Source organism: Lathyrus oleraceus, chromosome 6 (assembly GCF_024323335.1).
Source record: "Lathyrus oleraceus cultivar Zhongwan6 chromosome 6, CAAS_Psat_ZW6_1.0, whole genome shotgun sequence".
Classification (NCBI taxonomy): domain Eukaryota; kingdom Viridiplantae; phylum Streptophyta; class Magnoliopsida; order Fabales; family Fabaceae; genus Lathyrus; species Lathyrus oleraceus.
This window is the reverse complement of record NC_066584.1, coordinates 448192367-448216608: the sequence shown is the minus strand read 5'-3', so window position 1 is coordinate 448216608 and position 24242 is coordinate 448192367. Positions and strand designations below refer to the sequence as shown.

At 34.6% G+C, this 24242-nt stretch overlaps 1 protein-coding gene across 1 annotated transcript; it reads right to left on the bottom strand.

The window, feature by feature from the left end:
* Positions 1 to 5609: 5609 nt before the first annotated feature.
* On the bottom strand, positions 5610 to 8230 carry LOC127091958 (convicilin). Its single transcript, NM_001426955.1, has 6 exons — positions 7389 to 8230; positions 7061 to 7236; positions 6867 to 6941; positions 6487 to 6792; positions 6116 to 6398; positions 5610 to 6018 (listed from the first exon to the last, which is right to left on the bottom strand). The coding sequence occupies exons 1-6, from the start codon at positions 8191 to 8193 to the stop codon at positions 5822 to 5824; spliced, it is 1842 nt and encodes a 613-aa protein (NP_001413884.1). The 5' UTR covers positions 8194 to 8230; the 3' UTR covers positions 5610 to 5821.
* Between the last annotated feature and the right edge of the window lie 16012 nt (positions 8231 to 24242).

Here is a 24242-nt window from a genome sequence, read left to right as displayed (position 1 = left end):
ATAGCAGGTGCGAAATGGGCGGTAGCAGCAGGCATGGTAGAGGTAGCCACCTCTCAAATAACAGTCGTGTGAGAAGGAGGAGTTGTGGGTGTTGGAGAAGACTGACTTTGAGCAGCTAGCACTGACTCCATCATGGCAGACAGGCATGCGATCTCGTCCTTAAGCTCTCTATTCTCTTGCTCAAGATGTTCCATGATTCTGAAGTGATTGGCGCGAGTGTTATATCGATGAGTCAGCTTGGCTAAGCACAGAAGAAACACCTATGAGACATCTGGCGAAAGAGAAACCTACTTATGCAAATGATGCATGAAATGCAATGCTTGTTTATGTTTTTTTATTTTTTCAAGGAACTTACTATATTATTTGCGAATTATATATATATATATATATATATATATATATATATATATATATATTATATATATATATATATATATATATATATATATATATAACAACAACTGCAAAAATTTGATATGACCAAAAATCTCTTTTTATTTATACAATTTCAGAAACCAAATGAAAAATACAAGAGAAAAGGAGACTAGTCATCCTAAGGATCCCTAACAACAATGTCAGAAGATCTGGCTGTAGGAGCGTACTTCCTTCGAATGCATCGAATCTTGGTCTTAAAAAAAGCTTTCATTTGAGTCTTCTCGAGGACAAGCTGATCAACAATCTTCTTCCAAGCAACGGAAGGCTGAGGCATGCTAGAAGATGAAACCTCCGGCTCTCTCTGTCTCTTCGTCACTCGGTCTTCAAGTAGCTCAATGAGTGCATCTTTGTCCTTAGACTCCAATTGCAACTCCTCATGCTTCTTGCTCAAAGCATGGAAACGCTCTTCCTACATATCCTTCTCTTGCTTCATCTTGGCGAGTGCGTCTTCCAATTCCTCTACATCTTGGTTAGGGAGAGTTAATTGCTCAACCACAACCATAGATATAGGTCTTTCGCAAGGATAAGGCATCTTCAACTCCAAATCTCTCTTCTTCACCCAAATAGTGTAAGCTTCCAAAGCTACACAATTGCACGGACCAAGCTCGGACCTTCCTTTCCTATGCATATTATGCCAAACATGCATAATCTTTTGCTTCAAATGTTGAATATCTTTACCCTCTTTATAGAAAAGACCTTCTAACAAAGTGTTATTAGGTTTGTCTCTCAAGGGGAACCCAAGTTGAAGACGAGCCAAAGCAGGGTTGTAGTTAATTCCTCCTTGTGTACCAATGAGAGGCACATTAGAGAATTCATCACAACAATCAATAATCTCCAAACTACTCAAAGAAGGATCATACCAAACTATATTATCATTTGTGAGAGACATGAGTCTCTGAGACCACCGTAGACATTGTTTGTTCTCCACAAAAGCAGGTGTTTGAGGCAAGTGCAAAATAAACCACTTGTACAGAAGAGGGATGCAATAGACAATAGTTCCACCACCCTTAGAATTCCTTAGATACAAAGAGAAATACATATCACCCAACAAAGTAGGCACATGATTCCCAATCAAGAAAAGTCTAATGGCGTTAACATCAACAAAACCGTCAATGTTAGGGAACAAAGCTAATCCATAAATGAGCAACATAAAGGTAGCTTCAATAGCGTCCACACTACCGGCTTGAGCAAAAGAAGTAGCTTCCTTGATGAGGAAATCAGATGGCAACCGAAATAAATCTCCTTTCTTCACCCAATGATCCTTTATCTCAGACTTCTTCAAGTGAAGAGCTTCAGCAATAAGATGAGATCTGGGAATCTCCTCCAATACACTAAAAGGCATTCTGCTAGAAATGGGTATCCCCAAGAGATGAGAATAACCCTCCAATGTAGGCACAAGCTGATAATATGAGAAAGTGAAGCAATGGTAGAGAGGATCATAGAACTGCACTATCACACTCAGAAGTCCTTCAACCACATTAGCAGATAATACAGACAATAACTTCCCATGACGTTGTTTGAAGTCCAAGGGATCTAATACAAAATATGCTAGCTTCCTTAACTCTTTCAAGTTAGGACTTCTGAAACTGTACTTCTTAATGTTCCTTCGTCCATAATCCATGGTCTGAAAATATTTGCAAATAATACCTCAGTTCCTTGAAATTTTCGTGTGATGAATGTTATGATGCGCAAAAATGCATGAATGCAACAATTACCAATAAGGGATCACACACAAGGAAAACAAATAAAGGTCAAGGGATGAATCAAGTCATTGTCAAGATGAATCATCTATTTTGGTGGATTATGGCTTACACCTTATCAACACCCATGTTCCATTGATATTGACAAGACTTGATTGGATCAACCAAGAATCAAGGGTTTATTGTAAGTCACGAGCATGGAGTTTGGGTAATAACCATCCCAAAGGAGGGAACTAAGGATAAAAACCTGTAGATCATGTTCTAAAAAAGTTCCCAGAGTCTTAATTTCATCTATTAGATATTACAAGTTAAGATGACTGACTCATCGATCCATAATATTCTCAAGAGAAACTCGTCTGAGTGTAGTATCGCGTAACAACTATTATCAAGTCTACACTTGAACAGTCTTTGCAATACGTCCTAAATACGCCAAGAGGGATAAATGTTTTACGGTCCTCAGCTTCTCGGACCCAAATTAGAGATAGTAATGCCTAACCACAAATACTTGTGTGACATTTCCAAATCCAAAAGGGTATCCACTTAGTAGATGGATCTCAAGTCAACTTGTTAAGGACTACTCCACACATGTCGAACATGACAAAAGTACGAACAAAACCCAAAAATAAGAAATTTTCAAATCAAAACTAATAAAATGTCAGAGATTACAGGTAAGGGGGTTGGTTACACAAAGGGAAGGTGTTAGCACCCAAAGTGTCCTAGGTACTCCTAGGGAGCCTTTTCTTGTGTGCATCTGTATTTTGTACAAAATGATGTTTACAAACAAATAGAATGTGGGGATGAGAAAATAATTAATTAATTATATTTTTGTGTTTGACAAGACCATCGGACTTGTGCCTACGTACCAACATAAAATGAGGGATTCAAACCTCGTAGTTCGTGGTACAAATTTCAAAGTGGATGTATTTCTTTTTAATAAAAAAATTAAGTTTGAAAGGCACAAAGGCCTAAAAATGGTTTGAATGAGTTAGTTCTTTTTTTCTTTTTTGAAAGTTTAAGTCAGGTATAATTAAGTCTATTTTCAAATTTGATTAAGAAAAGAAGTTTGAAAATGCAATGGCATAAGGCCAAAGTTTCCAATTTGCAAAGGGTCTAAATTTAACAAAAAAAAACTAGTACAAGCAAAGAAGAATTTTTAAAATGAGGTAGAGATTTTGAAATTAAAGAAGTGGGGAGGAGATGAAGAGACTAATCCTAAGCATAAATTTAAAAGTTAAGAGTTGAAAAGATCTGGCCAATGGGCTGCAATCCAATAGACAAGAATGTCATATAGAAACCCCAAATTCCTTCGGACATTAGAATCAACACACACACACACACACACACACACACACACACACCACAACACACACACACACACACCCACGCACGCACGCACGCACGCACGCACGCGCACAACACACACACACACACACACACACACACACACACACACCACACACACACACACCACACACACATATGAAATGTTTAAGATTCTTCCCAGAGAGAAGATTTTAGATTTGCAAAATAGGTTCACCAATTTGCAAACCATTTAAGCGTTCTTGTAAAAACCTTCACCAATAATGAATTAAATTTAAAGGTCCTTAAATCCTCAATGAAGGAATGGCAACCAAAGGTAACGAAAACTACATAAAAGAAAATCCTATCAAATATGAAATCGACATCATTATTCAAAAAATTACAAGAACATTAAATTAAACTTCATCAAATGGAAAAGCATGAAGGACATGAACATAAAGTTAGATCTCTTGCTTTCAAGACTAAAATAAAATAAAAATTATGATTGTGATCAAGAAGAAGAAAATGAAGTAGATATAGAAGTACTAATTAAGAAATTTGAAAAATTCTTGAAAAAGGACAAGATAATGAAAATTGATAACGAAAGAAGGTTATTGAAGCATTAACTTCAAAACAAAAGGTCACTTATTTTGAATGTAGAAAAAAAAGGGTATATTAATAGTGTTTGTCCTATTCTCTAAAAGAAGAAAAAATTCAACGACAAGAAGGATATAAATCAAAGAAGAGCATACATTTCTTGAGATCAAAATGATTTGAGTATAAATTATGAAAATGAATAAGAAACACATTTATATTTTATGGTTCCACATCAGAATGATGATGATGAGGTTGATTATGTTGACTCAATTGATAAACATTCTTATGATGAATTTCAAGATACCTTTAATGATTTGAATGATGAATATCTAAAGCTTTCTAAATTATGTGATAAGAAAAAAATCTCTAGAACTCTAAAACTAATAACAATCAAGTGAAATTAAATAAAGTTAAAATAAGTTCAACATATAATAAATGTGTATTCCTTGAATTAAACATTATGCAAATTTAAAAATGGAAAACTTTAGTTTAGAAAGTGTTATAAACAAGCAAAGATATACAAATGATAGAAGTGAATTAGGATATTCCAAATTTTATAAACCTAGTCGAAGAAAACAAACTATCTTTATTAAGTCTAATAATACTTAGAACAATGTTCAAGCAAAAAAGATGCAAAAGGCTCTTTGAGTGTATCTTTTGTAAGTCTAACAATACCATCAAGCAAAATTAATGTGAGTTGTTTCACCATAGAATTTCATGTAGATCTTCATAGTTTTTGGTAATTGTAAAAAATGATCTTTGAGTCAGGGTGATTTACTATATGGTTTGGTGTTTGTTTTTAAACAAAAAAGTGATGTGTTTTCTTGATTGAATTGTTGAGAATGTATCAAGTGTGAGTAGTATAGATAATAGTCTCACATGGATTGAAAATGTGGAGACTTAGGCATTTATAACTAAGGAAATCCACCAACCTATTACCTTAAAATTTTGGGTGAATATATGGTGTGTCTCTCACAAAGATGTTGCTCAAAAAGAAGAAATCTCACAATCTTCAATACTCCCTAATAAAAAAAAAGTTCCGCAATCTTCAATGCTCCCTAATGAAAAAAACTCCCCCAACAAATTCCGCAATCTTCAATGCTGCCTACTGAAAAAAACTCCCCAACAACCCCAACAAATTCCGCAATCTTCAATGCTGCCTACTGAAAAAAAACTCCCCAACAAATGATATCACGAGCCTTTGATTCGAGAAATGGACCAATTTACTTGTATCGGAAGTCAACAGCGCCAATGTGGTGAATAAGAAACGTTTCGTTGAAGAGTATCAATGGCGCCAGTGTGGTAAATAAAAAACGTTTTGTGTAGTAGAAGAGTTTGTGGAAGTAAGAAAAACCTTCACGAAATAAATATTGTACCAAATGTGAATAGTGTGGATGAAAGAAATTCATCTATCTATTAATTTTGCTATAAAAAAAAAAGGTAGCACAATATTCAATGTTTCGTAACAAAGAAAACTTAATGATAGGTGTTTCTGCTTAATGTGAATGATATACCCTTTAAGTCAAGGATAATACTTTTAAGAAGTTAAGAAATTTAGCGCCCAAACACTCTTTTAAATTAAAAAAAGACAAAAATTTTATTCATTATTTATTTCTTCATAGTAGAAAGGTGGGACTCAATAAGCAAGAGTTACATGACCCTTTATTTATTCTTAGCTCATTATGAGCTAGCTATATCTTACAGCATACATTTTCCTCCTTATTTTTCATAGTTTATTATCCAACACTTACATCATACATACGTGTTGTATTATTTTTCATACTGATTACTTAGTAAAAAGTGCCCAAAATTGAAGACAGAGGACTCCTTTTTCCCTGGCTTCCTTGCTCCTTTTGTTCAGGTTCAGCATTTGCAAAGTGAGATTGCTTTTGGTTCTTTATTAGTCTATTTATCTCTTGAACAGATCCAGGAAATGTAAGCTCTTTTACTGGATTTTCAATTTGGCTTATCACATTGTCGTCCGAGCCTTCAAATTTTCAATCACCAAAATCAAAATATCAATTTCAAAAAATTCTCATTTAGCCGAGACTTATTAAGTAATCATACTAATATTCACTAAATACCTGAAAGAAAGTTTCTCTCATTGTTCTCAGCATTGATACCAAATCCAAGCAAATTCAAATTTGAAGAAGCAGTAATGGCAACCGGATGACCTGCTGGAATGATAACAACGTCACCCGGAGACAATCTAGCTTCATATCTCTGCACCTCATTGTTTCTTTCTTTTCTATCTTCCCTCTCTTGTTGCTCATTTTTTAAACCCAGAAGTTCAAGGTTTCCTTTTCCTTCATTAACCAATAGTACAACTATAGCCCTTGAATTGTAGTGTGGCAACATTAGAGCTCCCTAAAAATATAAGCAAAAACGCATTAACATATTTCTGTAATATAATTAAAATTATATGTTTTATATATATTTAGTGTTGTGTACTTACCTCGTTAATCTCCACACAACTAACAAATAGATCTAAATCTTGAAGTTGAGGGTATTTTTTTTCCGGAGTAATCTCAAACAACTTGCCAAACTTATTAGAATATTCTGGCTTGTGGCTTCTCAAGTTGATTGGTTCAAATTCAGAGGGTAAGCTTTTCTTTGAGCTTGATTTGGCAAGCTTTTTCAATTCCTCAATTTGTTCCCTTGACACTTTGACTATTGCATCTGTTTCTTCCCCTTGTTGTCTCCTTTTCCGATCTTTCTCTTGTTCTTCTAAGAGAACCTTCTCTATGGTCTCGTATCTAGTCTATAGTTGTAAACAATGATACAAATTAAAATGGTTTTATTTATTAAAAAATGATAAAAACTTCACATACTTACGTTATAGGAGGCCTCTAAAATATTCTTGCTGAATCCTCGTAAGTATTGGTTTTTATTTTTAGCTAGGTCAAAAGCCTGATGGAAGAACGGAAAATATCAATTTTTCATTATAGACAAAAGTAAAAGTAATATAAATGGATGTTTTTGTAAGAATAACGCTTCTGAAGAAAAATTTATTGTATTTTATATAGTACCTCAAATTTACCAGGCCCATTCACGGGTATTACAAGATCTACCAGTCTAAGATCTTCTTCATCATCTTGGTTAACTAAATAAGAGGTTGTTCCTGCAGGAAGTTTGATGGTATCACCACGCTCAAGATTATACGAATTTCTATCATTGGGACTCAACACTGTCAATATGGCTTTCCCTGTAATACATATTAACCAAACCAAAATTTAATTATGAAATATAAGAAATATTGTTAAATTGAACTTTACAATGTTTTTATTTTAAATAGTCATATTTCTATAAAACAAAAAGATTTGTTATAATAATATTATAAAGTAAAATAAAAATTACCACTGAGGACTACAAGGATTAAGTCAGCATCTATGTGTTGAGGAAGGAAGATGGTGTGGGGTTTGGCTCTATATTCCACAAGACGATAGTTTTGGAGATTTTCAAATAAGTCTGAACGTTTGTCGAACCTTTGAAGGAGACGAATGTGGCCGTTTTCGTTTTCAAAGAGTGTTAGAAACTTGTTAGACTTAAATAAAAAGGGATTTCTTCGTTCTTGTGACTCTGAAGATCTTTCTTCCTCCTCTCCTTCACGTTGATGGCGTCTGTCTCTTTTTGTTCTCTCCTCTCTATGCCTTAGCCTTGCCCTTTCTTCGGGATCTTCACGACGTTGACTTCCTCTCCACTCTTCGTCTACTTGTTCCTCATCTTCCTCTCTTTCCCATCTCTCACGTCCAGGTTGAACTTCCTTTTGTTCCTTCTTTTCACGTTGATATTGATATTTCTGCTTCTCTTCTTCATCTTCCTTTTCACGTTGATATCTATATTTCTGCTTCTCTTCTTCATCTTCTTGCTTTTCATACGAAGGTCTCCATTCTCCGTGGCGTTTTTCCTCTTTTTCACCCTCTTGGCGACCTCTTTCTCTTTGTCCCTCTTCTTCATCTTCTTCCTTTTCGTAGGAAGGTCTCCATTCTCCATGGCGTTTTTCCTCTTTCTCACCCTCTTGGCGACCTCTCTCTCTTTGTGCCGGTACCCTAGGTTCTGAACCTTCATCGTAATTGGCATAAGTGACACAAACAACAGAGGCCAGGAATATAATTCCCAGCAACAACAAAAGTGGAAATCGTGATTTGATAGTGGTAGCCATGATTTGTATTTCACTAGTTAAAAGTTTAGATGATGAAATAAAAGAGTAAGATGAAGGATATTTATAGTGATAGAACATAAAGCTAGATGAATAACGTGGATAGACATTTGGCCACATTGTGCCATATAGCATGACGAGTGTTGAAATGAACAAAATAGAGGTGGCAACTGAGTTGTAACTGTTAGAAAGGTGTGGATGAGCTTGCGGGTTGAGTTGTTGATTATTTTGAGCTGCATGTGTGACACATTGGGATTGTACGTGTTTCCATGCATGGAGCTTGGGGTCCAGTTCTTTTAGACTTACATGGATGCGGTGATCATGACCATGATTCATGTCAACTTTTTTTGTTTGAATTTGATGAATGAATGAACCTGGAAATTCCTTAATTAAATTGTTTGTCACCATCATTCACCATTCGTTGGCTTTTATGCATAAATTAATGCATATTAATGAAGGCACTAGAATATGATACAATTATGAATATGAATATAATTCGTAAGCATCAAAGGATTAAAAAACTAGGAGAAACAAATAAAACATTCCATTTCCTTCTTTATGTGAACCTTGAATAGTAATTAGTACTTTCTCCCTATTATGAAAAAGTTTGTACTAAATTGTAGGTTTAATGTACCAAAAATGAAGGGTTTTATTTTTACTGTCAGTCAATAAAAGGCCTGTAGAATAGGTCTCAAATGTAATGTTCATTCTGTTTCCATAATTTTAGCTAGCTGAATTGTTTCCTTAGTTTTTAGGAGTATTCTGTTCCAATTCTGTTTTGTAAAGGCTATTTAAAAGCCTAGTTTCTAATGAATAAAGCATCGAAGTATTTCCTTTGCATTGTCAATAATTGGCATCAGAGCTTAGGTTAAGAGTCTGACTTCGAAAACACATAAAAGAGTGAAGAGAGATGACGAAGGAAGGGCAAAACCTACTGAGCATTCCAAAATTTGACGGCGATTACGATCACTGGAGTATGTTGATGGAAAATCTACTTCGATCAAAAGAGTGGTGGCATCTCATTGATCCAGGTTACAGTGAACCAGAGGCAGGGGTAGAACAAACCGAGGCACAAGTAGCTGTGAGAGCAGATCTAAAACTAAAAGATTTGAAGGTTAAAAATTACTTATTCGCAGCCATCGACAAGAGCATTTTGAAGACAATCCTTCAGAAGGAGACTGCTCAACAACTATGGGATTCAATGAAGAGGAAGTATCAAGGGAGTAAAAGGGTGCAGAGATCACAACTGCAAGCTCTTCGAAGGGAGTTTGAGGTCTTGGAAATGAAGGAAGATGAAACGGTCACGGAATACTTTGCACGGGTAATGTTGGTTGCAAACAACATGCGCAACAATGGAGAGGCCATGCAAGACATCAAGATTGTGGAAAAGATACTGCGAACTCTCACCGAGAGATTCAATTACATTGTAGTATCTATTGAAGAGGCAAATGACATAGATTGCCTAACTGTTGATGAGCTACAAAGCTCATTGGTCGTACATGAACAAAAGTTTCGAAGGAAGGAAATAGAAGAAGAGCAAGTATTAAAGGTGACATATGAAGAGAGAAACACCCGAGGCAGAGGCAGAGGCATGGCTGGAAGCGGTCGAGGCATGGCTGGAAGCGGTCGAGGTAGAGGTCGAGGGAGACAACCCACCAACAGAGCATTGATTGAATGCTATCGATGTCACAGGATAGGACACTATCAGTATGAGTGTCCTGAGTGGGATAGAAAAGCAAACTTTGTAGAGTTTGATAATGATGAGGAGCTTCTACTCATGGCTTACGTAGAAAAATACAAAGCTACTAGAGATGAAATTTGGTTTCTTGATTCAGGGTGTAGCAACCACATGAGTGGTAATCGAGAATGGTTTTCATAATTGAATGAAAGTTTCAAACAAACTGTAAAGCTGGGTAATGATAGTCGTATTGCTGTCATGGGAAAAGGAAGTGTGCGGATGCAAGTCAATGGAATTGTTCAGGTAATATCAAACGTGTATTACATTCCTGAATTAAAGAATAACCTACTTAGTATAGGTCAACTACAGGAAAAGGGGTTAGCAATGCTAATCCAAAATGGTACATGCAAGGTGTATCATGAAAGAAAGGGAGTGATTATGCACTCAGACATGAGTGGGAATAGGATGTTCTACTTTCTAGCTGGTATGGTTTCAAAAGCTCCAAGGTGTATGCAGATTCAGTCCATGGATGAGTCACACTTGTGGCACTGTCGATTTGGGCATTTAAGCTACAAAGGTTTACATGCCTTAGCACACAAAGGAATGGTGGAAGGGCTACCGACCACCATTACAGCTCCGCAGAAATTGTGCTCAAATTGTTTGGTAGGTAAACAACACCGGGAGAACATCCCAAATAAGAGCTTATGGAAATCAACACATAAACTGCAGCTGATACACTCAGATATATGTGGTCCGATTACGCCGACATCGAACAGCAACAAAAGGTACATATTGAGTTTTATTGATGATTTCTCACGAAAGACATGGATATTCTTTCTAAACCAGAAATCAGAAGCATTTGTCATGTTCAAAAGTTTTAAAGCATGTGTGGAAAAGGAGGCTGGAGCAAGCATTCAATGCCTTAGAACAGATAGGGGTGGTGAATTCACTTCAAACGAATTTACAGAATTTTGCAAAGAGCATGGGATTAACAGACAACTCACATCAGCATATACGCCTCAGCAAAACGGTGTTGCTGAGCGCAAAAATCGAGCAATCATGAACATGGTTCGATCCATGCTGGTTGAGAAGAATATGCCAAAAGAGTATTGGGCAGAAGCAGCAAACTGGTGCATTCATATCCTAAATAGATGTCCAACAGCAGCCTTGGATGAAAAAACTCCACAAGAAGCTTGGAATGGCATTAAACCAAAGGTAGACTACTTTCGAATTTTTGGTTGCTTAGCACATGTACACATTCCAGATCAAAGAAGAAGCAAGTTAGAGGATAAAAGCAGAGCACATGTTTTCCTTGGAGTAAGCAAAGAGTCCAAAGCATATAGACTCATTGATCCGACCACAAAGAAAATCTGCATAAGTCGTGATGTCGTATTTGAGGAAAATGTAGGTTGGGACTGGAAGAGAAGCAAGGATGAAGAAAGCTTGGATGTCTTGGAGTACAGTGACAACGATAAAAAGGAAGAAAGTGACGGGGCTGAACCGGAAGAAGTGGACAATTCATTAAACTCATGTGATGAAATCAATCCAAACTCTCAAACAGAAAGGCCAAAAAGACAACATAAAACACCAGATTGGATGTCAGAATATACTTCAGGGGAGGGACTCTCTGAAGAAGAAGAAGTTGTAATGATGATGATGTCAGAGGATGATCCAGTGACCTACCATGAGGCTGTAAAAAGTAAGAAATGGAGAGATGCAATGGAGAAAGAAATTGACTCCATAGATAGGAATGACACATGGAGTATATGTAATTTGCCGAAAGGTGTCAAACCAATCGGAGTCAAATGGGTGTACAAGACAAAACTAAATGAAATTGGAGAGATAGAAAAATGCAAAGCAAGGTTAGTTGCTAAAGGATATGCACAACAATACGGAATTGACTATACAGAGGTATTCGCTCCAGTTGCTCGGCTGGATACAATCAGGCTCATCCTAGCAACTGCGGCACAAAATAAATGGGAGGTGTTTCAGTTAGATGTGAAAAGTGCTTTTCTTCAAGGAGATCTCGAAGAAGAGGTATACGTACAACAACCTTTGGGTTTCGAGAAACAGGGTGAAGAGGATAAGGTGTATAAGCTCAACAAAGCGTTGTATGGACTCAAACAGGCACCAAGAGCATGGTACAGTCGGATCGAAGCATACTTTTCTCGTGAAGGATTTAAACGGTGCTTCTGCGAACATACACTCTTTACAAAAGCAAAGGAGGGTGGTAAGCTTTTAATTGTGAGTCTTTATGTAGATGATTTGATTTATACTGGAAATGATAAAATTTTGTGTGAAAATTTTAAAAACTCAATGATGTGTGAGTTTGATATGTCCGACTTGGGTAAAATGAGGTACTTCTTGGGAGTTGAAGTAATTCAAAATAAGAATGGAATTTTCATATGCCAGCGAAAATATGCTCGAGAAGTGTTAGCTCGGTTTGGAATGGAGAATAGTAATGCAGTGGGAAATCCTATTGTGCCAGGGACAAGGCTTTGCAAGGATGAAGAAGGAAAAAAAGTTGATTCAACAATGTTTAAGCAAGTCGTTGGCAGCCTTATGTACTTAACAGCAACACGACCAGATATAATGTATGCGGTGAGTCTCATTAGCAGGTTTATGTCGTCTCCAACAGAGACACATTGGAGTGCAGCAAAGAGGATTCTTCGATATCTTAAAGGAACACTGGAGCTGGGAATATTGTATAGGAATGAAGGAATGACTAATTTAATTGCATACACAGATAGTGATTTTGCAGGGGATCTCAATGACAGGAAGAGTACATCTGGATTCGTGTTCTTGCTTGGGAAGGGAGCTATCTCTTGGTCTTCGAAAAAACAACCCGTTGTAACCTTGTCCACAACGGAGGCCGAATATATAGCTGCTGCATCTTGTGCTTGTCAATGCATTTGGCTGAGAAAACTGCTTGAAAATCTCGGTCATATGGTAGAGGGAAGCAGTGTAATAAATTGTGATAATAGCTCAACTATACAGCTTTCAAAAAATTCAGTGTTTCATGGAAAGAGTAAACATATAGATGTGAAGTTTCACTTCCTAAGGGACTTGGTGAGTGATGGAACGGTAATGTTGAAGCATTGTAGAACACATGAGCAGATAGCAGATCTTATGACAAAGCCGATAAAGATGGAGCAGTTCTTAAAGCTTCGAGACATGCTAGGAATGGTTGAAGCACCAGAAGTAAACTAAATGCTACTGCATTTTAGTTTAAAGGAGGGATTGAAGGGTTTTATTTTTACTGTCAGTCAATAAAAGGCCTGTAGAATAAGTCTCAAATGTAATGTTCATTCTGTTTCCATAATTTTAGCTAGCTGAATTGTTTCCTTAGTTTTAGGAGTATTCTGTTCCAATTCTGTTTTGTAAAGGCTATTCAAAAGCCTAGTTTCTAATGAATAAAGCATCGAAGTATTTCCTTTGCATTGTCAATAAAAAAATTATTAATGATATTTTTCTAGGCTATATGAACGTCTTCCAAATCTGTAACAGTATAAGGGGGCAGGAGAGGATCTATGTTCATAATCCACCTTCCACCGTTTCAAATTTAATATATTATAGAAATAATAGGGAATAGATAATGTCTCAAGGAAAGGTTTTGCTTCCAAATAACATACTATATTATATATATATATATACTAGATGCCAATTCACCTTTATGTTTAGGATTTATTTGGGAGGGGTTTAAAGGGATGGCTTATTTTTCCTTTTTAAATTAAGCAAGATACGAAGCTATAAAATGTTCCTAAAAGTTAATGTGTGTGATTGAACTTTTATACGATCATATATCATGGTATTCTTTCTCTTTTTTCTCTAATCTTATTTATATATTCAAATATAGGCCTAAATGACAGTCCGAATACCATTTACATTAATTTTGTAAATTTATTGATTGGAATATGAACATTACATATTACATATTTTGAGGAAATATAAGGAGGAAGTATATAAAGAGGAAATCCAAATTTAGAAGAAAAAAAGAAATATTTTTAATTTAGAGATAAAAGTTGAAGACTATATACCTCACAAATAAGATAATTAAAATATTTTGCGCGTGTAATAGAAAATGATAGAGAAATAGAGTATTTTAAAAATTTTATGTGATAGAAAAATTTCGTTCAAATTTAAAAAAAAGTTTATGACGATTTATTCTCTTTAGTTGTGACAACTCTATGAAATCTTGTTTTGGATATAAAGTTGTAACTTTATTTATTTGTGTCATATCATCTCACTATCATATATAGTATTTCTCTAGATTCATTTTTAAAAGGTCAAGTCTAGTATTTATTATCTATTATAGGTCATGAATTTAACATTTTGTAAAGACAAAAAATTTAATATTTATTATCTATTGAAAGTCACAAGTTAAACTCCTCTTAAAGACAAAGATACTTATGAATATAAACATTAAAATTGAAATTTAATTTCCGTAAAATCATAAAAAAAACTTATATTATTTGTTTGAGAAAAATGTGTAACATTTCATTTATATATTTTTTAATTAAAATATTTATATTTTCAGTGAATCATCTACTATTATTTTTCTAACAAAAACTCATTTATATTTTTTTTTCTTTTATTCTCCACTCCATATATAAAGTTACATATTTATCTAAATTGTACATCCACGATAAATTGAGACACATATCATTATAAACACATATTATTATAAATTAGATACATGTACAATTAACATATTCAACTTACAACATAACTTAAGCAATAATTATTTTATTTTATTTTCTATTACGTACACTTATTTTAATAAAAAAATAAATTAATCAATTTTTAAATAATTTGACAAAAATTATGAGAGCTTATTCAATTTCTAAAAACATAAAATTAAACAATTGTTAAATAATTTGATAAAAAATTATAAAAACTAATTTAATTTCTAGAAAAATAGAAATAATTTTTAGTCTCTTAATAAAAGTGATCACTACTTAAATCGCTCAAAAAAAAATAATCGATTATGTAAAAACAACTATAAAAATACAATTTATTATATCTCATACAGTCAATATTTGTATTTTTTTCGTATCTATATTATTTTGCCTATCAATATTTTTTTTAAAATAATCTTGTTTTTTAAAATATAATTCTTAATTATAAATGCAATTATATGTTCCAAAATTTTACCTTCAAATATTAGATCTCATATCAATGTTAAAAAAAATTAACAAACAATTCTTTCAAATTTAACTTATAATGTTCAAATAGACAAATAAATGCCTTAAAATGTTTCTAAAATATTATTTTAAATTATAATTGCATATATATATTATAAACTTAAATAAGAAATTTTCAACAATAGTTTATAATTTGTTACAATAATATATTGTTAAGTTGTAAATAATTGAAATTGATGGGCTAATTCATTTGAATTAAATCAATGATAATTATTGCAAACGAATGGTAGTAACTTCCATTCTAACTTCCATAGTCGTACTCTAGACTACAAATTCAATATAAAATAGAGAATTTTATCTAGGATTTTAATGTTGACATTCATTAATTGTTACATAGAGTGTAAGAAAATTCTCTAGGATTTTAATGTTGACATTCATTAATTGTTACATAGAGTGTAAGAAATTTGAATGTGGAATATTTTGCATCCACGAAATAATCAAGAACAAGCATTCTTAGAGATGTTAAAAAAAGGAAAGAAAATATTAAAAAAAATTATTGAAATTCTTTACGGTTATTTCATATTTTAAAATTAAATTACAATGTATTATTTGCATATCTATGATTCAAACATATTTCTTTTAACTTAAACATTTACTCTCTCTTTTTATGAGCTTTATCTTATCGTCTCAATTACAAAATTTTTTATAATAAACAAAATCAAAATCTACATTTTATAATAAAACTTAAAAAATTCATCTCAAACTCGTGCATCGTGCGGGTCTCATTAGTATATATTAAAATAAATCTTCATATTGTGGTTTTTATCTATTTGTTATATCTACTTCATTTGTGCCACATTATCTCATATTCCTATGTGTTATCTCCAAAAGTTTTTGTTTTCAAAAGGCAAAATACAATAATTTTACTCGGTTGGAGATCGCGGGTTCGAACCATCACAAAGACAAAAAAGAAATTCATTTTAAATAAAAAAGTCTTACAAGCTAATCATTACTCAAACTATCTATATTTCTTTAGAGTTACTTCAACTAAAAATATCCTCTCGTATTTCTAAAATTAAAAGAGAAGTGGGAATTACACAGAAAAATATTTTATTTTTTATGAAATGATAGCAATATCAGTAAAAATTGAAACAAATATTTTTAATCATAAAGTAGCTCTTACACAATTTTTAAAAATAAGTCAGTATGAGTTGATATTAAAATATAATAGAATATGTATCAATTTTTTAGGGTGTGTGTATATACTTTATTACTATATTTTTTTCCCAAAATCAATATAAATTATAGTTTAGTCTTTTCTTTTATAATAGTGATTATAGAGAGTATAGTAAAAAAACAATAATAATGTTTAATAAAGAACACCTATTTTTCAACTAATATCAAAACATAACAAAATATAACTTTATAATTATTTAAGTTTGCAAAACTAAATTACAAATGCCACTCTCAATTTATAAACATGTATTTTCCTTTCAAATTAAATATATCTTTTTATATGTGATTGATTCATATCATTGTATCAATTATAATTCATAATAGATTATTGTAATATAAATTTAATATTCATATTTTGTCAAATAAATTACTAACATATTTGAAATTTAATTAAATAAATAAATTTACAATTATGTATCGTGCAAGTCTTAATCTAATTAAGATTAAATTTAAAGTACATATCACTATTTAAATAACATTTACTTCAATAAGATCATGAAGTTGCAAACCAAATTCTGGGGGTGTAAAAAACCCACCTAAACAATATACTAATATACTAAGAGGGCACTATCTTTCAAATATCAACACCTAAAAAAACTCAATATCATATGTTATTCGTGGAACCGATATCCCTCACCCTACCCTAAATTTTAACAGGTCAATTTTTTAAACACAGACCCCTGTCGTAATTTGATAAAACCAAGTGATTTACAACTTCAAGCAAAACAAGATCAAATTTATCCCAAAAAAAAGATGACTAAAACCATAATCGAAGGAATGCCCAGCCAATGAGACAATATTTTTGTTGTTATGAACACATTTTAAAGAGTTTACACCTCTTGGGAGAGTATTCCTAAAAACATCACTAGGAGAGATAACCCAACAAGGTGGAACCGCTAGAGGGTCGCCCATGTCATCATCGGCGAGTTCCCAAACTTTAGCGGCGGGTGTGCAGCTCAATAAAGATGAAATTTCAAGAAATAATAGATCTAACCAATAGAAGAAAAAAAGTCACTTTCGAGGAAAAAAGAGAAGGGGTATGAGAAGATATGATGGTGAAGTAATGGAGAATATATAATGGTGAATGAGAGGGAGATAATACGTGTTTAGTGCTCTCGTCGTTAATGGAGATGATACATTTCGTTATGGTTAAATGTGATTTTAATAAAGGATGAATGTGGTTTTTTTGAATAAGAGTAAAACATTTCACCACGGTTGGAACATCTAACTGTGGTGACATCATATTTATTTATAATTTTTACCACAGTTGGAAAATTAAAAAAATAACCTAACATTTCACCACAGTTGAAAAATCTAACCGAGAGAAAAAATGACTTATTTATAAAAAAAATTAAATAATGTGTCACTTTAATTATAAATAAATCACAAATTTACTAGTATCGAGATTGTGAGGAAATATAAATTATTTTTAGTTTAAAAATTTTAAAAAAAAAAGGAAGGCGTCAAAATGGAAAATTATCGATAAAAAACAGTTAAAGAAGAAAAAAATTACAAATATAAAAAAAATGAAACTTAATAAGGGATGAATAAATAGTATAGTGAAGGTGAGAAAAACACAAGAGGGAGAGGCTGAATTGTGTAAACTTTTTCTTTCTTTTAAACTCCTAGTCAGATTCTAAACACAAGGTATCACTACGCCAAAAACTGGAATAGACAGCGCCCCTTAGAGGGCGCTTTATTACAAAAGCGCACTCTAAAGTAAAGAGAAAAAATAAGGAGCATACTATTGGAATAGACAGCGCACTTTAGAGGGCGCTTTTGTAACAAAGCGCACTCTAAAGTGAAGCGAAAAAATAATGAGGAAATGGAGGGACACCAATAGAGGACGCTTTATTGAAAGCGCCCTCTAAGGGTAACCTTAGAGGGCGCTTCTAAAAAAGCGCTCTCTATGTCCATGTACATTTCCAGTTTATAAGGCGCTTTTGGAAAGCCTTAGAGAGCGCTTTTAGAAGCGCCCTCTTAGGCCCCCTTTAGAGGACGCTTTTGTAACTAAGCGCCCTCTAAAGTGAAGCCAAAAAAAATGGAGGGACAACAATAGAGGGCGCTTTTGTGAAAGCGCCCTCTAAGGTTACCCTTAGAGGGCGCTTTTGAAAAAGCGCTCTCTAAGTCCATGTACATTTCCAGTTTAGAAGGCGCTTTTGGAAAGCCTTAGAGAGCGCTTTCAGAAGCGCCCTCTTAGGCCCCCTTTAGAGGGCGCTTTTTTTAAAAAAGCGCCCTCTAAGGTCCCCTTTAGTAAACATTAAAATTATAACATATACTGCATGTCTCTTTATTTTCCCTCTCTATAAGCTATTTCGTTTACGTAACTGGGTTTTCTCTCAACTGCGATTACTCTCTACTGCGATTACTCTCGTCCTCCGTTCGTTCTCCCTCCCTCACCGTCATCGTCGCCGTTCGTTCTCCCTCCCTCACCGTTCACGTTCACTGCGTTAACCTCTTCCACCGTCACTGTTCACTTTCTTCTCCATCGTTACCGTCACCTTTAAGGTATTTCTCTTCTCCATCGTTACCGTTCACTTTCTTCATGTGTTTGATTAGGGCATTTTCTAAACTTAGTTTTTCATTTTGTGCATTATGTTGATTAATGTTGTTTAGGGCAAACTGAGTTTTTTATTTCTGATTGAAAACTGATATATTTGAAGTGTGTTTGAGCTTGTGCTTGGAAGTTTGATGAATATGGATGCAAGTTTGTTCATGTTCCAAACACCATAAGTTTGCATTGGTCTTTTGCATGCAGTAGGTGTGTGTGAGTAAATGTGTATGCAGTAAGTTTGTGCATGCAGTAAATGTGTTCACGTATTGAATCATTGTCTTACTTGGGTCTTATTGAATCATTTCTATATTACAGATAAAATGGCTAACCAAGACGATACCCATGCCGCGAATGAATCACGTAATAATGTTGAAAAAGAAATCAAACGAGGATTGACTGTTATGAAGTCAATCATTCGTGCAAGAGACAAGGGTGTAAAATTTGAAGTACATTGGAGTGCTGAAGACCAACTAATTGAGCCTAACGGTTCAATGTTGGCAAGTTACATTGGTTTCCTTGTTCGCCAACATATTCCGATTACATGTGATAATTGGAGAAGTCCGGACTTGAAGGTTGGCAAGGAAAAAATATGGTCGGAGATACAGGTACTTACCATATATTGTTATATGTTTTTTTTGTTGACTATTTGTTAACCATATATTGTTATAATATTACTTTATAATAACACACTCCATTTGTATGTTTTTTAGAGATCCTTTCACATCGATGAAAGCCGGCAAAAATATTGTATTCAATTGGCCGGAAAAAGACTCCGAGGATTTCGATCCTTTTTGTGCACAAAATTTCTCAAGGATGAGGAAGGAAAATTTGTTGAAGGAGAACGGCCAATGAAGTATGCCGAGATTATTTCAGCCGATGAATGGGATAACTTTGTCGCCAAACGAAGAAACGAAAAATTCCATGTAATGTCTATTAATTATGGTATTATACAATTGTTAAGTTACTTGGTTCTAATATGCCTTAAACTTTTTTATCCAGGAAGTAAGCGACATAAATAGGAAAAGGGCATCAAAACCCGCGTATCCGTACAAAAAAGGGCGTACGGGTTATGCACGGTTACAACAAAGAATTGTGAGTATATTCAAATGCTATGAGCTTATACATTGTCACAATATGTTATAATTGATGATCTTATAATCTAATTCAATGTGTAGCTAGCCGAGGAGAAAAGTGACGCAACATCTCTTCCGGACCACGTATTATGGAAGGCTGCTCGGGTTGGGAAGGATGGGGCTGTCGTTGAAGCGGTCCAAAATGTTTATGACGAATGTGTAAGTATATGTAACATTATTTCTTTAATTATATCGAAAATTTTGTTAGACATATAATTCATTTTTAATCTCCTCTAATAATATTTCAGGAGACTTTATCCCAAACCGTACCTTCAACCGAGGTCCAGGATTGCAGGAGCGTACTTAGTCGAGTACTAAATGTTCCTGAGTATTCCGGTCGTGTGAGGGGTAAGGGTTTGGTGTGACTCCGTCGTCATTTTATAAAAAAACAAAACAAAAAATCCTACCAACAAAGAGGTGATGGAGACCTTGGCGGAGTTAAGGGCACAAGTACTCCAACTGCAAAACGAGAATGCAAGGTATAAAGAGGAAAGGTGCGCTTCCGAGGCAAAAGATACTAGTGACCGAGCTAGTATCAATCATCAACCGAAATTTCCCGAGGTAATTATATATGTTATTATGAAATTAAAATAACACTTTTTTACTTGACACATATACAAGTTAACAATAACATTTATTATTGGTTTAGGGCATTTCACCTTGTCAGTTGTATCTATCCTCACCAACTTATCGCATGGTTGGCAAGGGAAAAGTGCACAATACTTCGGGTGAATTACTTCACCATAATCCCCTCCCGGTGGGATTTATGAAAGTTTCGGTTGACCTCGTATTAGATACGGACGCCCGTCTACCATTACCCGACGTTGTTTCAGAGACAACGTTGATGCGAGATGCAGTCGGATCCTTTGTTGGTTGGCCGTCAGATCTAATTTTCCCTGATGCCGAGGTATATATGTTCTAAATGATTATGAATATTTAGAATTCACATTTCAATTCAGCTACAATTATGATATTTAATCAATCCTTATTACATGGTAATGTTAGACTCCTACAAGACCCACCCCTAAAGCTGGTAAAGGGATTTCAAGACGCATTGAGTCGGTTGCATCTCAAAAAGAGGTACAAATATATATACCCATTGAATTATATACACAACGATTCTTTTGCATCACAAAAAGTAATGATTTATTTTATATGAATTTTTAGGTTCCCGGTCGAAAGTTGAAAAGCGATGGTAAGGATATTCCAACGAAGGATATTCCAACGAAGGACATTCCAACGAAGGATATTCCAACGACGGCCGGGACAAAATCTCAAATTATGATGCGTCTTGAGAAAATGGTGGAAGAGTCCGATATTATGGACGGGTCCATTCGTAGTATAGATTTTGATGAAGGTGTTTTCGGAAAAGCTCATTTCGAAATAATTGGAAAGGAGGACATGCAACAACTTTTTGAGCACGACGAATTGGGCATCGCTATCATTCATACATACATATGGTACTCCGATCAATCTATAATTTACTTAGTTGAACAATTTATTTACACATTTCAATGAGTAGTCTAATATTTATTATGTTTCTATTTAAGGTATATGTATGACAAATTGATGCGGGGAACTGAATTGTGTAACCGTTTCAATTTTATTGCTGCTTCCCGTGTCAATGCAACGTTAATATCGAAAAATCCAACATCCGTAAAGAATGATCTAGTCGATAGATTCATGGCGGCCGGCGATAATACTACACGCAGTTTGTATTTTTTACCGTTTAATTCTGGCAACGGGTTAGATTTTCTTTCTAATAATTTCATTCTAATCTATGTATATCTTTTACGTAGAAAATTTTCATTCATCTAAATTTTTGTTTTATTTTACAGTGGCCACTGGGTGTTGGTTGCTATGGATCTTTCGAGACTAATAGTGTATTATCTCGATTCGTTATCGGGTGATTGGAGTAAATATCCGGGTTTGAAGAAGACGGTTGACACATAAGTGAAATTCCCCTAAATATTCGTGTGTATTTCTATATTTAATTATGTCTGTCAGATTGATCTCAATATACGTTTTTATTTTGTTAGGGCAATAATAAAATTTAGATCGAAAAAGAATTACCGCATTAGGAAGGACATTACCTGGGTCAGAGTTCAGGTATATATTAAGTATCTTATTTTTGCTTATAATAGTGTTTGTTTTTTTGCTTATAATAGTGTTTGTAAGAAATTAACTATATATATATTGTTTGTTTTTCTGTGTAGTGTCCTCAGCAAAATAATTCGGTCGATTGCGGATTTTTTGTATTGAGATTTATGAGAGATATCATTGCATTGAATCGTATAGACATCCCAAAAATGGTATGGAATAATAACTTAGGGTTTATTTTAATATTATCGGATAACTAATCTAATTTGTTACTAAATCATGAATATGTTTTATTCTCTTAATTGTAGTACTTTGAGGAATACAAATCTTACTCAAGAGCTCATTTGGATGAAATGAAGGATGAATTGTGTCAATTCATTGTTGATCAAAGAATCATATAGCTAGGTTGTATATTGTTGTACATATATGTATGGAATGTTGTTGTTGTATGCTGTTGTTGTATATATGTTGTATATTGTTGTTGTACTTTTACTAAATCATGAATATGTTGTTGTATATTGTTGATCAAAGAATCATATATTAATGTTGTATATATGGAGGATTAATGTTGTATATAAATGGATTCATGTTGTATATATCAATGGATTAATGGTGTATAACATTGGATTAAAGGATGAAATCAATATGAATTTTACACTTTTGCAGCATGCGAACAGGTTACCAATTAAATATCCACTGTTTTTCAAACAAAATTTTTTAAAATAACTAACACTTTAGAGGGCGCTTTCTGTAGGAAGCGCCCTCTAAACACTTTACATTGAGAACTTTAGAGGGCGCTTTGTCCAGAAAGCGCCCTCTAAACACTTTACATTGACAACTTTAGAGGGCGCTTTCTGCAGAAAGCGCCCTCTAAAGTGTTAGTTATTTTAAAAAAATAAGCGCCCTCTAAACACTTTACATTGACAACTTTAGAGGGCGCTTTTTCCAGAAAGCGCCCTCTAAACACTTTACATTGACAACTTTAGAGGGCGCTTTTTCCAGAAAGCGCCCTCTAAGGTGTCCCTTTATGGACCACTCCAGAGGGCGCTTTTTTCATAAAGCGCACTATAATATGGGCCTTTAGACAGCGCTTTCTCCAGGAAAACAAAGCGCTGTCTTTACCTATGCCAGCGCCAGATTAGAGGGCGCTTAAAAGCGCTGTTATAGGCCAAAATAAGCGCCCTCTTTTCCCTTATTTGGCGTAGTGTATAGAATTTGATTCAATAAGAGGTAGACAACGGATATGAAATGCAAGTAAGAAGATAGACACACAAAGTTATCCTGGTTCTTCATACAACTTGAGAGTAATCTATTCCCCTTGTACCTACAAGAGATTTTCACTATAAAAACATAAAATTATAATTTACTTAAGCTCACAAAAAGGAGACTTTCAATGCTTAAACACTAAAGTAAGATACTTTTATTCTCAAGCACACAAGCAAGAGACTTACAATGCTCAAGCACACAAGCAAGAGACTTATATGCTCAAGCACACAAGCAAGTGTCGCATTACGCGAAAAACCGGCGGGAAAACGAAACAACAGAGCCGCCACCGTGCGTTATTTATCCCAAAAGAGGGAAAGGAAACGCTCGAAGTAAACTTGGGAAAGACATGGTCTCGCGACCAGAGAGAGATGGGATCGGGAGTCGGTTATGCGAAGGGAAGGTATTAGCACCCCTATGCATCCGTCGTGCTCGACGGGATCCACGCACAAAAGAACGGATAAGGTTGCTAGAAGCTGCTCAAACAAACTGCACACAAGGCTGGAAAGAACACACAGAAAGACAAGAGAAACAGGACTCGGCAGAATATCGCATCCTGGGCCTACGTAGTCTGTCAGGCACAGACATCAGAGTCGACGTAGTTCGGGACAGGGGAAACGTGCTCGCTAGGATGTCGCATCCTATGCATACGTATCTTCTCTGACCGGAGAAGAATCAGAGCACTCGTAGCTCGGCTAACGCACGCCAAACAAAACCACACAGGAAACCGACTGCCAATCGCTGGACTTACGTCAGACTCCACACAAACAGGCAAACATGGAAACCGAATGCCAATCGCTGGACTTACATCAGACTCCGAACCAACAAACGCACACGCAGGAAACCAACTGCCAATCGCTGGACTTACGTCAGACTCCAACAAGCAAACAAGACACAGGAAACCAACTGCCAATCGCTGGACTTACGTCAGACTCCAACACACA

Bases quoted from the DNA above. Each gene is read 5' to 3' on its own strand.
- LOC127091958 (NM_001426955.1), bottom strand. From the start codon at position 8,193: ATGGCTACCACTATCAAATCACGATTTCCACTTTTGTTGTTGCTGGGA. The intron at 6,942-7,060 runs GTACTATATAAA...TTCTTCCATCAG, and splicing joins ATGGGCCTGGTAAATTTGAG to GCTTTTGACCTAGCTAAAAA. The intron at 6,793-6,866 runs GTAAGTATGTGA...TTACAACTATAG, and splicing joins TTTTAGAGGCCTCCTATAAC to ACTAGATACGAGACCATAGA.